Source organism: Mustela nigripes, chromosome 6, assembly GCF_022355385.1.
Source record: "Mustela nigripes isolate SB6536 chromosome 6, MUSNIG.SB6536, whole genome shotgun sequence".
NCBI classification, from domain to species: domain Eukaryota; kingdom Metazoa; phylum Chordata; class Mammalia; order Carnivora; family Mustelidae; genus Mustela; species Mustela nigripes.
Genome location: NC_081562.1, coordinates 37,530,408 through 37,545,592, shown reverse-complemented (window position 1 = coordinate 37,545,592; position 15,185 = coordinate 37,530,408). Strand labels below are relative to the sequence as shown.

Sequence of the window (15,185 nt, the reverse complement as noted above, 5' to 3'; positions counted from 1 at the left end):
ATTTGGAGAATTAAACTGCCCACCTGCTGTCCTAGAATTAAACTGCCCACCTGCTGTCCTAGAATTAAACTGCCCACCTGCTGTCCTAGAATAGGATCTCTGATATCCTGAGTATCACTGTGTGTTAATAACAATTCTGGACCATCACTGTGACACGGCATCACTTCATCCCCCGCAAACCTATTGGACAGAGAGGGTGATCGTAAGAGAGGGAGCACGAGATAAAAATAATAACAGAGAACTTCTTTTTCTTCTACTCAAGACACTGGTATAGGAGCAGGGATCAACAAACACACTAATGAAGTTGAATAAAGGATCCCATTGCTATGGAAACCTGATTTATAGAGGAGGTAGCTTAACAAATAAGTGGAAGAAGGAGAGACCCTTAAAGAAATTGGTATTGGAACAACTGGCTGTATATAGAGGAAAATGTATTCCCTACCATGTACTCTACACAAAAATAAATATCAGCTGGATTCAAGGCCCTAAAATTGTCAAGCAAAGAATTAATACCTTCAGGAGAAAATGGATAAAGATTTTAATATATCTTAGTAGGAAATGACCATTTAAAGCATAAATCACAAATCATTAAGGAAAATATTGATGACATTTACTGCACTAAAGGAATAATCGCCCACCAAAAGAATAAACAAACTTAAGTGATGAATTATTCACCCAGAGAAGATATTTGCAACATATATAGCCATTAAACATTCAGTGTATAGAAAATAGAAATAACTACAAATCAATAAGAAAACACACAATCCAATAGACAAATGGTCAAAGGATATGGACAGTCAGTTCATAGAGAAGACTAGGATAGTCTGAAACATTGGAAGATCTTTAATCTCACTAAGAGAACAATTTACTCCCGTCATACAGGCAAAAGTTAAAATATCAAACAGTAATACCTGCTTGCAAGTTGTGAAGCAATAGAATGGTTTTTACACTACTGTGGAGATTGCATAGTGAAGCTGTCTAGTAATACCAGATGCTCCACACACTTAATATGCCCCATGACAGGGGTGCCTTGGGGGGCTCAAAGGGTTAAGCCTCTGCCTTTGGCTCAGGTCATGATCCTGGGATCGAGCCCTGCATCAGGCTCTCTGCTTAGCAGGGAGCCTGCTTTCCCCTGTCTCTCTGCCTGCTGCTCTGCCTACGTGTGATCTCTTTCTCTCTGTCAAATGAATAAATAAAATCTTTAAAAAAAATGTGCCTCATGACCAAACCCTTATTGATATGGAGGGATGAGAATGAGAATCTCAAAAATGTGAACAAGAAACCATGTACTTGAACATTGTTAACAAGATTGTTTCAAAACAAAACAAAATATAAGCAATTACATGTATAGTAAACACGTAATGGTAAATAAATTTCATACTATTTTGTATTAATTCAACAGGATATTTAGAAGTGGAAATCAACCAGAACTTCAGGTGTTAGCATGGATAAATGTCAAAAGAATAATGCTGAGTATAAAAAGCAAGTGAAAATTGATTGTGTTTCTCTTACATATGGTAAGAGGAATTTGAAGAATTGCAAAAACCATATTGTCTTGTTTATGTATATGCAAATACGTTAAAAAAAATGCATGGGAATGAAAATATCTGAGCAATGCTGGTTACCTCTGAGGCCAGGTGGCCAGTGGGATGGTGAAGAGAAATGAGATTTAAGTAGTGTTTGGAGAGAATTCAATTGGATCAATAATATTTTATTTTCTAAGTGACATAAATATGTTAGAATGATAAAACTAGGAAATATGCATAAAACTGGGTGGTTTGCACATAAGTCCATTATATTATCACCTACTCGTGGTCTGTTTCTCAGGGAAGTTAAAAATCTCATAATGGAAAGTTCTTCCCATTATGTTTATGGGCTCATTTTTAAATTTTTATTTATTTATTTAAAAATTAAAAAAAAAAAGTCTTTATTTGACAGACAGAAATCACAAGCAGGCAGAGAGGCAGGCAGAGATAGAGGAGGAAGCAGGTTCCCCACTGAGCAGAGAGCCTGATGCGCGGGCTTGACCTCAGGATCCGGAGATTATGACCTGAACGGAAGGTAGAGGCCTAACCCACTGAGCCACCCAGGCGCCCCATGTGCTCATTTTTTAAAAGACTTTATTTATTTATTTGACAGACAGAGATCACAAGTAGGCAGAGAGGCAGGCAGAGTGAGAGAGCGGGAAGCAGGCTCCCTGCTGAGCAGAGAGCCTGATTCGGGGCTTGATCTCAGGACCTTGAGATCATGTCCTGAGCAGGAGGCAGAGGCTTAACCCATTGAGCCACCCAGGTGCCCCTTATATTCTAACGTCATCAATCCTTCTATTTCAAAAGCTTTCAGAGATGTTCTACATCTGACGCACTGCTCCAAATATGTCTGAGTCTCAGAGTGACAATGACCGGATGTTGGACTGCTCCAAATATGTCTGAGTCTCAGAGTGACAATGACCGGATGTTGGATGTCTTTGGATTTATGACTGATTGCGGATGAGCAATCCAACATCCAGCTTTCTTTATTGAATCTTTTTTAAAACTTAGTTGCCGATTATCACAGGGTACTCGAAGCAGAAATGCAAATAATTTAAAGCCATTATTGAAGAAGTGAAGTAAAATTTTAATAATTTATACAAGATAGATACTAAATCTCTCACTGTATTTTAAAGCTAATTGCTTTTTCGTGTTTCATTGGCCATTTGAAGATTCTGTTTTGTGAAATGTTTATCCAAACCTTGGGCACATTTTAATTTTCTTTTTCTTATTGATGTGTAGGATTTTCCATATTCTTTTGATCCAAGTTCTTTATTCACTATATGTATTACAAATAATCTTCACATCCTGATTTCAATTTCTCTTTCAATTAGCAGTGACTTTTGATAAAGAGATACACCTTTTCATCAATGTTGGGTTTTTTTTTTTTTTCCTGTATGGTTCTTGCTTTTTTTTTTTTTTTTTAAAGATTTTATTTAATTTATTTGACAGAGAGACAGAGATCACAAGTAGGCAGAGAGGAAGGCAGAGAGAGAGAGGGGAAAGCAGGCTCCCTGCTGAGCAGAGAGCCCAGTGCAGGGCTCCATCCCAGGACCCTGAGATCCTGACCTGATCCGAAGGCAGAGGCTTAACCTCCTGAGCTACCCAGGCACCCCTGGTTCATGCTTTTTAAAATCCTACTGACACATTTTTCCTATTTGAAGGTTGGAAGTTATTCCTCTGTGTCATTTTCTAGAAGCTTTCTTGTTTCGTGTTTCATATAATCTACCTGGTTTGATTTGTGCATATGCAATGAGGTGAGGGCTCAAGGTTTATTTTTCTCCTCTATGTATCCAGGTAATCAAGTTTCATGCATTTAAAGGGTCCTCTTTTCCACGGCTCTAAATACTGCTTTTGTCATAAAGTGTCCTCAGATTCTTTTTCTTGCTTGCTTCAATTCTATTTCACAGATTGGCCAAATTGCCTATATTTGTGCTGCTCTCCCATTGTCTTTGTCACTATAGATTGATAACGTGTCTTGGTACGCAGTAGTAGTAATAATAACAGTACATCCATTTGTTCTTTACTCTTTAATCCTGGCCCGTTATATTTCCATACATGTTTTAGTATTAGACTATCAGTTTACATGCACACACACACACACACACACACACTCACACACACAGGTAGAATTTTGAGATTACTTTGAGTTTATAGATTGATGTAATCAAAATTGACATGTTAATATTGAGACTTCCAATTCATGATCCTAGCTATCTCTTAATTTATTCAGTTCTTATTTTAGCTCATTAATGCTCTTTTGCTTGTGTGAAAGATCTATCTTTTCTTAGATTTATCTTAAGAAATTTTATTTTTTATTTTTTCTATCAATGTATACTTAACATACAGTGGATAATATAGGTGATTCAACAGTTCTGTACATTTCTTAGTGTTCGTCATGTTAAGTGAACACTTGATCCTCTTTATCTATTTTACCCAGCCCCCCATAAATTATGGATTCAATTTCTTTTGATTCAAACTGCTTCTAAAATTTGTGACCTGACAGCTTTTATTATTTTTAGAAACTTTTATCCATTATCCCTTCAAATATTGCTTCTATCTAATTTTCCCTTCTTAGACATTGATACTTTAATGACACGTTAGAACTTTTTACCATATTACCTATATCTCAGAGCGTCTGTTTTTTTTTTTTTCTCCTTTATGCTTTTCAATGGCAGTTTGGTTATTCTCTTTCAACTTATATTTTGGGTTCTTAATCCTCTTTTCAGTTGTGTCTAAACTTTTAGTTTCTAAGTTTATATTTTTGTATCTTTTAGTTCAAAGATATTTATTTGATTCTTATAATTACCAGTTCTTGGCTGATATTATACAAATGTTTCATGGACATATTCAGAGTTATTGTGAAGTCTGTGTCTAATAACAAGAATATCTGATTTTCTCTGTGATTCTTTTTTTGATGTCTCTTTTTTCCTTTACATGTTGGTCATAGAGCCTTCTATCTTAATAGATCATTGTGTGTTACTTTGACACTCTGGAGTTGTTAAGGTCCCACAGAGTAATTCTTATTTTGGCGCACAGTTAGCATAAGGGAAGATGCCTTCGACCCAGGTAGGGATTTAGCTAGCTTGAGGCTAGATTTCAGTATTTGGGAAAGCTAGTTTCTTTCCAGTTTATCTCTATTGCTAGGATATAAATCTTCAGACACTCCTTCTGAAACCCTGAGGTGTTTTATATCCCACCCCTTCCCACCGTGGGTCTGGAGTTCCAGTTTTCCTCTTCCAAGAGATTGTGATGGCAGGAATTGCTGTTTATTTTCTAAGCCTCTCAGACACAATTTTTGTCCCATTTCTCGGTTTTTCAACCACTGTTTGCTTTGGCATATATACTAACGGGGGAAAAGCAGCAAGTCCATGTCAGACATCTCTGTACCTTTTTTTTTTCTTTGGGACGTTAATGCTTCTAAGGCTCATTAACCTCATAGTTCTCTGATACCTTAAAGAGATCTTTCTATCTTTACGTTCGGTCTAGCTTTCCTGGTTGTGCTTGAAGGAGAGATTGGTGGACAAAATGCTAGTAGATCCTTGACAGAGTGACAAATGCAGGTGTAACACCAACGCTAGTGGCTTTACATTTTAAAAGTGAATTCTAGTGGGGAGCAAGTGGAGGAAAATAGAATGAAGGAAAATGGAGATAACCTCAGGGACACTGGTGGCAACAAGTAATGATGTTCAGCGAACGAGGAGTTGATGAGGCATTGCTGAAATAATCTATTTTTATTCAACTTCTTTTGGCACAAGTGAAGAGTAATTTTCACTTGTTTGGTAGTTTATGGAGCTTGAAAGAAATACTCGTTTTGGTTTTCTCCTGTTCCTAATTTATTACCTGAAAATTCTTCATCAGAATTTATATTTAGCTTTTTATCCATTTCTGTGCAGCTCCTTTTTATTTGAGACTAAAATTAATTTGACAGTATTGCTGTTTTTCTGTTTCTCTTGGCTTAATTTTCAGCTTCATTTGAGTCTTGAATTCTACTCAATTTTTTAGAGAATTGGGGAAAGGTGTCCAGACTTCATTCCTATTAATCCCCTCCACTGTATTTTTCCCTATTCTGGATATTGTATATTACAATTCTGTTTTAAGTTTTTAGTATTATATGTTTGGAAGTAAATTCATCTTCCCATATGTTACTATCATCAGAACATTACCCATGTATTTATAAGTCTATCATAATCTAGGACAGCACTGTCCTGTCAAACTTAGTTCTGCCATATGGTAGGTACTAGCTACATGTGACTATTGAATTCTTGACAAGGGGATAATCCTACCATGACATTGACATTTTTATTTTATTTTTTTTAATTTTAACCAATTTAAAATTTAAGTAGCCAAATATAGCTGGCAGATACCATATTGTGTACGGTGCAGATAGAAGACCTACGTAATTAACTTAGATAAATTTATTCACCAGAATCCGAATTACTACAAAAGAATGGTTAATTTGTAACATTTATAAACTTTTCTTTAAAGATTTTATTTATTTATTTATTTAGAGATAGAGATTGTAAGCAGGGGGAGGACAGTGGGAGAGAGAAGATCTCAAGTAGACACCAAGAACTGAGCACAGTGCCAGATGCAAGGCTGTATCCCATGACCCTGAGATCTGTTCTGAGCCCCTGAGCCAAAATCAGGGGTCAGTTACTTAACTGACTGAGCCACCCGGGTGCCCCTTTATAAAATGTATTTTTAATGAGAAATTATTTAAATTTTTTTGATATGTGGCATTTATCTCTTCATATTAATAAAATAAGGGCAAAATCATTAATGAGAAATGTAACTGTTAAGTGATACTACTATTCTTTTTTTTTTCTCGTAAGCCACAAAATGTCTTTTAAAAAATAAGGCCATTTATGCCCTTAAGTATGAATTTATCTTTAAATTATCTTGTAATTTATCTTTAAGTTATAGAGTTATACTAACTTCTTTTTTCTTGTAGTAATCATCTTGGTTATAAAAATATCACATAACATAGAATGGTTTTGCTTACTATGAGGAATTGAGAGTCAAATAATATTTAAGTATTTACTGTAAGACTTAACTTTTTCATTAGTCATATTCTGTTCCTAAATCCTTGTATACAGTATGCTAATGTTCATTAATGTTACATAATTGGGAGTTTGTAATTGATAAAAGTAGTAACTTTGGGGCAGTTTGAGGAATTTTAATAAAAAAATAGATTGGTAGTTTCTAGTACATTTAAGGAAAGGAAGTATCTGTACTACTTTGACATTTTTCTAAATCACCAATGATCTCACGATTTTTCCTCTACTTTTTATAAAGAGTAAGTGATTTTAATGGAAATGGAAGAGATCGTCTGGCATGCAGAAAAACCAGAAATCAATTTTTCTATGCATTGTGGACTGTCATCCTTTTCTATATTGCTTATTAGTGCCAGCATGGAGATTGCTACCATCATGATAAAACTGTAACTAAAATCTGAGAAAAATAAGTGATAAATTTGTATGGCAAAACCGTAATGATAAATGCTAAGTTTTAAAATATATAATGTAGAAATTTGTCATCAGATAAAAACTCAAAGGTAGTTTACAGTTATCATTTATAACCAATTAATTAGATTAATTGTCATTTACTTGACTGGGAAAAAAGCCAAAAAATTAATTGAAACTTATAAAAACTGCTGATAATATCAAGATATTTATTGTTCTTTGATTAGCCAAAAATTATTTTGCATTATGTGCTAATAGTTTGACAATATTTTACACCATGTTTTCAAAAATATATATAATTGTAGATCTGCAGTCTGGATCATCTAAAGTTCTTTAGAATAAGCTGTGGCTTGATGGACGATGGGAATGTGACCTCTGAGATCTATAAAACGTCCTTACTCTTTGCCTACATTGTTGGAATCACCCAAACCTCTTTATGAATTTTAATACAAATTATTTACATGTATAATGTTCATAATCACAGAGGTTTTCTGCCATATTAGGAATTGAACTGCTTAAAGAAGATATAATTAAAATAAATTCACATTTCCAGCCACAGGATTATCAATAATATGGTCTTTATATTTAAAATTTTGTTTTGTTGCGGTGCCAGGTGGCTCAGTCCTTTAAGCCTCTGCCTTCGGCTCAGGTCACGATCTCAGGGTCCTGAGATCGAGTCCCGCATCAGGCTCTCAGCTGAGCAGGGAGTCTGCTTCTTCCTTTGCCCTTCCCCCCAATTTCACTCTCAAATAAATGGATAAAAATCTTTAATAAAAAACAACTTTTTGGTTTTGTTTTTACATAACATCTAAAGCCAAAGATGTATTGACCACATTTTAAACTATAAAACTTTACACTAAGCTTTTTCTATTTTAACCTAGTTTTAATAATTTAATGTATTAATATTTGTTTCATTGTACCATATCGGGTTTGTCAGATGAGGTCATATTTGATATCCACATTTTAATATTTTTTAATTTTAATTTTTTTTTTAAAATTTATTTATTTTAGAGAGAGAGAGCAAACATACACACATATACGCATGAATGTGGGAGGGCAGAGGTAGCGGGAAAGAGAGTCCCAAGCAGACTCCGTGCTAACCCATGGGACTCAATTCAGTGACCCTGAGTTCATGATCTGAGCCAGAATCAGTAGTTGGACACTTAACTGATGGAGTCACCTAGGGCCCCCCCGCACTTTAATCTGAAGCAAGTTATAAATGAATACACATTTGATTATCTAAATTTTATCTCAAATTGCAAATATATATATATGTCAAAAAATCTGATTTATTCTTTTCTAGTCTTTGTCTCTTATTATTCTCTCTTTTTATTTTCCCATTTTCATCCTTTTTTTCTTTTTCCCTTGAGTGCTTTTAGCAGCACTTGCATACTTTGAGAAGTCACTCACCGAAATGATTGATCCACATTATTTTTTTTAAAGACTTTATTTATTTATTTGATAGACAGAGATCACAAGTAGGCAGAGCAGCAGGCAGAGAGAGAGAGAGAGAGAGAGAGAGAGAGAAAGAGGGAAGCAGGCTCCCCACTGAGCAGAGAGCCTGATGCAGGGCTCCATCCCAGGACCCTGGGATCATGACCTGAGCCGAAGGCAGAGGCTTTAACCCACTGAGTCACCCAGGCGCCCCTGATCCACATTATTTAAATAGTTTCTTAACAAAGACTTGTAATGGGTTCTTTCATTATTTTTCCTGGTATTTCCCTCCATTATGGACACTCCTACTTTGTTTTCTGATTTCTCCTGCCTATCCTAAGTTCCCCAGACAGAACTTTTAGCATGACTTGCCATTCCTTATTTTTGTACTACACCCAGTTTGTGTTTAAATGTACTCAATCTCCTAGACTACTGATTGAGTCTGCGGAAGCCACATGGCTGCTCTTCAGTTCTTTCACTTTTATGATATTCATAAAAAATTTCCTAAAATAGAACTTTTCTCTCTTCAAGTCACTCTTCCATTGTCTGTTTCCACACTCTAACAAAACAGCAGGCTTCCTCTTTTACTTAGAAGAATGAATCAAGCTGACACAAGTTTTGCCAACTCCCCACCTTGTACTTCATCTTTCTAAGCTTCTAGGAATGTCTATGTATCTAGAAATCCCAGATATTTTTATTGGTGTTTGGGTCATGAACATGAATACTCAAGGAGCTCTCAGTCCACTGTGGGACATGGATAAGAAACAAATCAGTATAGAATGAAATACATGTCTATAGCAGAGGACCTAAGTGTATATAGTTGAAGCATGGTGTGGAGATGTCTGAATCTCCATGAATTTTAATGAGATAATAAGAAAATGGTAAGAAATCTCCTATGGCTATATTATACTATTTAAGATGAGTAAGTAGCCTTTTTATTTATTTGGTTTTTACTTTGATGACAATGAATTGACTCTTCAAAATGCATTCCTTTTTTTTTTTTCTTGTCAAGTTAAGGTGATTTTTCTTTTTTTTTAATTTTATTAATTGTCTTTTTTTAATTTAATTTTATTTTTTCAGAGATCCAAGATTCATTGTTTATGCATCACACGTGGTGCTCCATGCAATATATGTCCTCCTTAATACATACCACCAGACTCACCTAACCCCCCACCCCCCATAACCTCAATTTGTTTCTCAGAATCCAATCTCTCATGGTTCATCTCCCCCTCTGATTTCCCCAATTCACTTTTCTTCTCCTTCTCCTAATGTCGTCTATGTTATTCCTTATGCTCCACAAGTAAGTGAAGCCATATAATTGACTTTATCTGCTTGACTTATTTCAAGCACACAGAATCACCTGTGGTAACCAACCCAGCACTGACCCCTCATTACCTGACTTGCTTCAGAAGCTCTGACCCATGCTTCAGTGCAGCTGCCCTTCCCAGTCAGTTTTGCCTAAATCCCAGAATGACAGGCCACTTCCTTGAGAAGGCTGGACAAAACCCCAGCTCACACCACATCTTCCAATACAGGAGTTTTTTGATAATTTGATAATTGACTTTCTCTGCTTGACTTCTTTCACTCAGCATAATCTCCTCCAGTCCCATCCATGTTGGGTATTCATGGAGTATTCATGGCACCTTCTGATGGAGGTGTATATGGACCATATTCCATTGTGTATATGGACCATATCTTCTTTGACCATTTGTTTGTTGAAGGGCATTTTGGCTCTTGCCACAGTTTGGCGACTGTGGCCATTGCTGCTATGAACATTGGGGTACAGACAGCCCGTCTTTTCATTACATCTGTATCTTTGGGGTAAATGCCCAATAGTACCCAATAGTATAATTGCAGGGCCAGAGAGTAGCTCTATTTTTAATTTTTTAAGGAATCTCCACACTGTTTTCCAAAGTGGCTGCACCGATTTGCATTCCCACCAACATGCATTCCTTTTTTGACAGACAAGACTATGGAGACATCAAGAATGGAAGAAAACAATCATTCTTTCAATGAACCACCAATAGTGTCAACCCAATTCCATTTGTTTATTTCATCCTTTCTATTCTGTGGCATGGTGCTCCATGTCAAAAATTTGTCATCTCTTGATAACCTTATATTCCTTTTGATAAGAATCTTTTGACCTAGAAGGCCACAGTGGCATTTACTTTTATCTTTTTTATTTTTTTCTTTAAGATTTTATTTATTTATTTGACAGATCACAAGTAGGCAGAGAGGCAGGCAGAGAGAGAGAGAGAGGAGGAAGCAGGCACCCTGCAGAGCAGAGAGCCCGATGTGGGGCTCGATACCAGGACCCCAGGATCATGACCTGAGCTGAAGGCAGAGGCTTTAACCCACTGAGCCACCCAGATGCCCTGGCCTTTACTTTTAAATAACCTGTTTTTCCTATGTATATCCTTGGAATTGAGTAAATATGTGCTTGAAATCAGAGTAATCTTTACCAAGGAAACTGACCAAAATGAACAAGAGCATCATATTTATGAGCTTATATGTTGCTTTAGCTGATACTCAAGAGTGTATTTTTGTGTATAGACTTAAGTAGAATGTAGCAATCAAACGTGGAGCTAAAATTAGCAGAGATAATGTCAAGGCGGAAAAGGTTTTTCATCTTTGGTCAGTAGATGAATATGACAGGTGTATTACAATGATCAACTCAGTTGCTCTTCTCAAAACTGAGAAGCTGTAGCTATGGATTCTACTTTTGAAGCCCCTCTCTTCAGTGCTGCGATGTGCATTTGGTTACTTTTGAGTCAACATGAACAATGGTTCTCACCATTTTGTAGTATGATACTGTGATAAGAGCACAATAATGACAGAATTAATGTGGTCGGATTCTAGAACATTTAAAAGAATGAGGAGGACATTATTCACATTTTCCAGGAATAATTTGAATTCTCCCTACCTCTTGTATTCAGGTTCAAAACATTATTTGTGGCTGGAGAACGATGTGATGTGGATACCCTGGAATGGTCCAAAAAGGTCTTCAGAGTACCTGTCTTAGACCACTGGTGGCAAACTGGTGAGCATTTTCCAAGCATGTCCATAAATACTGCAGAGTGTTCAAAAACATTGCAAGGGAGGAAAATTCAGAACTCTGACCATCAGGCACAAACTCAGGACTTAGGCGGTTCTGGTTTCAGTAAAAATACACAATTCTTTGGTATTCCTTTGGTTAAAACTATCTCTGCAAATGATATTGATGACCCCCTTCTCTTGGTCCCTAGGTGTAAAGTCCTGAAGACCTCTTTTGCTTCTTCTCCTCTTTGCTTTGCCTATATCCAGTAAGTTACTACGTCTCAGATTTTCCTTTGAAGTGTCTGTTGGATTCATACCACCTCCACACCCCCTATGCCTTCGAGCTGCGGCAGCTGCATTATTATCTGCTCCAATTTAAATTCTCCTTATCAGCCATCTCTGTTCTCTCTGCTCTCCTATACATTTTGCAGGCTGGTTCCAGAGTCTTTTTTTTTTTAAGCACTGATTCTCTCATAAGATTTTCTGTGGTTCTCTGGCTCCCTTCTTGTGTTCCATAAAGTCATATCTCTTCTGCCTAGCATGGAAGACAGAGAAGTGTATCTTTTCCCAAAACATTTTTCATTGTCTACATAACTGACTTATTTACTTATTTTGTTTATTCTCTCTTTTTCTCCCGCTAAGTCATCCTTGGGAAGCAAATTGTTGTATTAAGTAGATATAACATAAGATCTGACACAAATTAAAAAAAAAAAAAAAACACCTCTCTGCTGCTTCTCTTGAGGCACGATTTTGTACATATGTGAAAGTAAGTAGATTATCTAGGACCTGTTTTCCCTGTCACTAAGTGTCGAAATTTTGTTGGGTTTTCCATTTGACCCATTAAAGTAACTGTGAGCTGAGAACCTTGTGGGCTTCCTCTGCACATACTTTAGTTCAATTCCACTTGGTTCTATAAATTAGATCAACCCTCTTAGATTAATGTTTTCAGAATGTTCATCTTCTGAGTAACTGCGGCAGAGTGTCAAATTTGAATTAAAAAATGAGCAAAGTTTCTTTGCAAAAAATAAGCTTGATTTTTAAAATGATTAGAAGATCAAGTGAGAGATTAAAATTGAAGTTCAGTGTTAGGTATTTTAGAATGCTTTGATATCGGTAAATGATTTTTTTTTTTTTACATTATCTTCTTGCGTATTGCTCTTTGGAAAAACGTGTTTCCCATATTGTAACATAAAATATAAAACGAGTGGTCAGAGTGGGATACAGTTTCCTTTAAGTACAAGGCAAACCAGGAAGTGTTTCTAGTCTTTCTAGTTTTATTTGCCAGGAGAGAAATTCCTTATCTGGATTCAGATTTGCGACTATTTAGGAAACAAAAAAGATAAGACAGAATTCAGAGAAAGAGCAATGCCACATGTAGAAATACATAAAAACAAGCGAAGAATTATTGCCTCTGCAGAGAAAACTATTTATAGAAATGCTGCATCCCCCATTCCCCAGGAAAGTTCTGACAGTTATTCTCTTGGGCCGGGAGAGGAAAATATCTTGTCCATTTTTTGAGGTGGTTTTCCTTTCCTGGCCAAAGTGAGGAGTTGTTTCCCACTCTTCCTCGAATGTTTGTGGAAGAGTGTTGTTTTCCCCCCACTGAAGGTCACTATGCCACAGCTTACTGAAGGGAAACCAGCACTTTAATAAATAAAATCATGATTCTCTTCCTTTTTCTTAATATTATTGTACACAATGGCATGTGCAGATATATGTAGTGAGTGTGTCCGGGCTTACAGAAAAGCTTACTGATGCCTGAGAAACAAGCATCTGAGGCCCCTGGTGGGTACTGGGTTTCGTGTGAATTTGCAGGTTTTCTTTTATGTATTGTTCAGAGCAAATTAATAGCCACATTACGCCAGGATGCTGTCACTTTAATCAGGGTTGAATGGATGCTCAATACAGTGGAAGACAGTGGATTTCTACTAGTCATGACTGATTCTTTCTGTCCCCTCTTCATCTGATTTTATAGAATTTGATACTGTGTCGAGTGAAAGTACACAGATTCCTACACGTGGAGAGGTAGGCAGTAGCCGGCTAGGTAGGTCATTTCAAACTTTATGAAAGAAATTCATCCTAGGTGATGCAGATGTCAGCCACTAACAAAATCTAGTTAGGATTTTTATTCTGTTGTCTAGAGGAAGTCATTATTTTCAAAGATGTAGGTTGTGGTAATCGCGAAGTGATACTGGAGTTTAATATTTGCAGCCGTTCACTAAGGTCGTATCACATTAATGTTGAATCTCCGGAGCGAGGGAAGGCAAGTACTTTGTGGGTTATTATTAACTCTTAGGAAAAAGAAAGGAAAAGTCGATATTTCTGACACGGTCATCAATTTCCTAATGTTTTACATATGGAATAGTTGGGGGTGCATTTCCACAAGAGGTATACCAATAAAAACCTGATAACATTTGAAGAAATACTAAGCTTTGGCCAAAGGAGTGCTTTTCATTTCAAATGTCAGGTTTTGTACAAGATCTTTTCTTTTTATTGACTTAGAAATTGATTTTTTTGTATAATCGTACACTCTTACAAGCCTTCCATACAATGTATAATTTATGAATTTGCTCTCTGATCACATTAATATATGGGCACAAATGAGCTGTTTCAAAATGGTGATGTATGATTTGGAATTAATTAGGGCTATGTTAAGTGACTAAAATGTGTGAATGAAAATTGATTAATTCCTGTGACTTGAGTTGTAAGAAGGCACTCTGCAGGAAACCCATTTTATTACCATGTTGTTTTTGTTACATAAGTGACATTTGTATTCGTGACTACAGATTTCTAGTGACTAACATTCTCTTTTGGCCCCTAAATATCCACACTCTTTAGTATCTGATTTATGTAATATCTAAGATTTCTAAATTGAGAACTAACCTGTAGAAAATTTGAGAACTGATCAACTCCTTGTAGGAATACTTTAATAAAGACCACTGTTCAGGGGAGCCTGGGTGGTTCAGTGGGTTAAAGCCTCTGCCTTCAACTCAGGTCATGATCTCAGGGTCCTGGGATTGAGCCCCGCAACGGGCTCTCTGCTCCCCGGGAGCCTGCTTTCTCCTCTCTCTCTCTCCGCCTGCCCCTCTGCCTACTTGTGATTTCTGTCTGTCAAATAAATAAATAAAACCTTAAAAAAAAAAAAAGACCACTGTTCAACATGACTGAAATATTAAGTATTTGTTTTGGGTTGTGATAGTGATAGTTGTGAATGCAAACATGTGGTTTCATACAGAAAATTCATCTTGGTAATGTTTGATGGGGATGGTTGTATCCACATGGTTTGTAAATCTGGATAAAAGGCAAATTGTTGTCATTTACCCAGATGTCTTATCTCCCTAGCAACTCATCTATAAAATGACTGAAAACATCTGGATTAGAGACTGAATTTTCCATTTTCTTTTGTACAGAGAGAGAAACAGAGGTGCTACAATCATCATTTACAAGGGGGAAATTAAGAGAATAGAAAATCATCCTATTAAGATATGGTAATTCATGTGCAGAAAAAATAAACAGCCAGAACTTCATTATCCTCAGGTGTACAATCACCAGAAAACCACTGTACCGTTATTAATCATTTTTCGCTTTTCCAGAAATCAGATACAAGAGCAACATTGTAGAGAGAAAGAGTTGTCTGTGTAGTGCCTGGTGTCCTTTGTAGGAAGGTTTTTTGTTTTTTTGTTATTTCTGATTGAAGATAACTATAAGGAATGGTTTTCCT

The 15,185-nt window shown here is 36.3% G+C and overlaps 1 protein-coding gene across 1 annotated transcript in view; it reads left to right on the top strand.

Moving 5' to 3' along the window:
- ACSS3 (acyl-CoA synthetase short chain family member 3) overlaps positions 1 to 15,185 on the top strand; it is a 153,698-nt gene that overhangs the window by 91,865 nt on the left and 46,648 nt on the right. Inside the window, exon 9 of the mRNA XM_059402403.1 lies at positions 11,365 to 11,468. Within this exon, the coding sequence (XP_059258386.1) occupies positions 11,365 to 11,468 (104 nt within the window). The remainder of the gene's footprint in view (positions 1 to 11,364; positions 11,469 to 15,185) is intronic.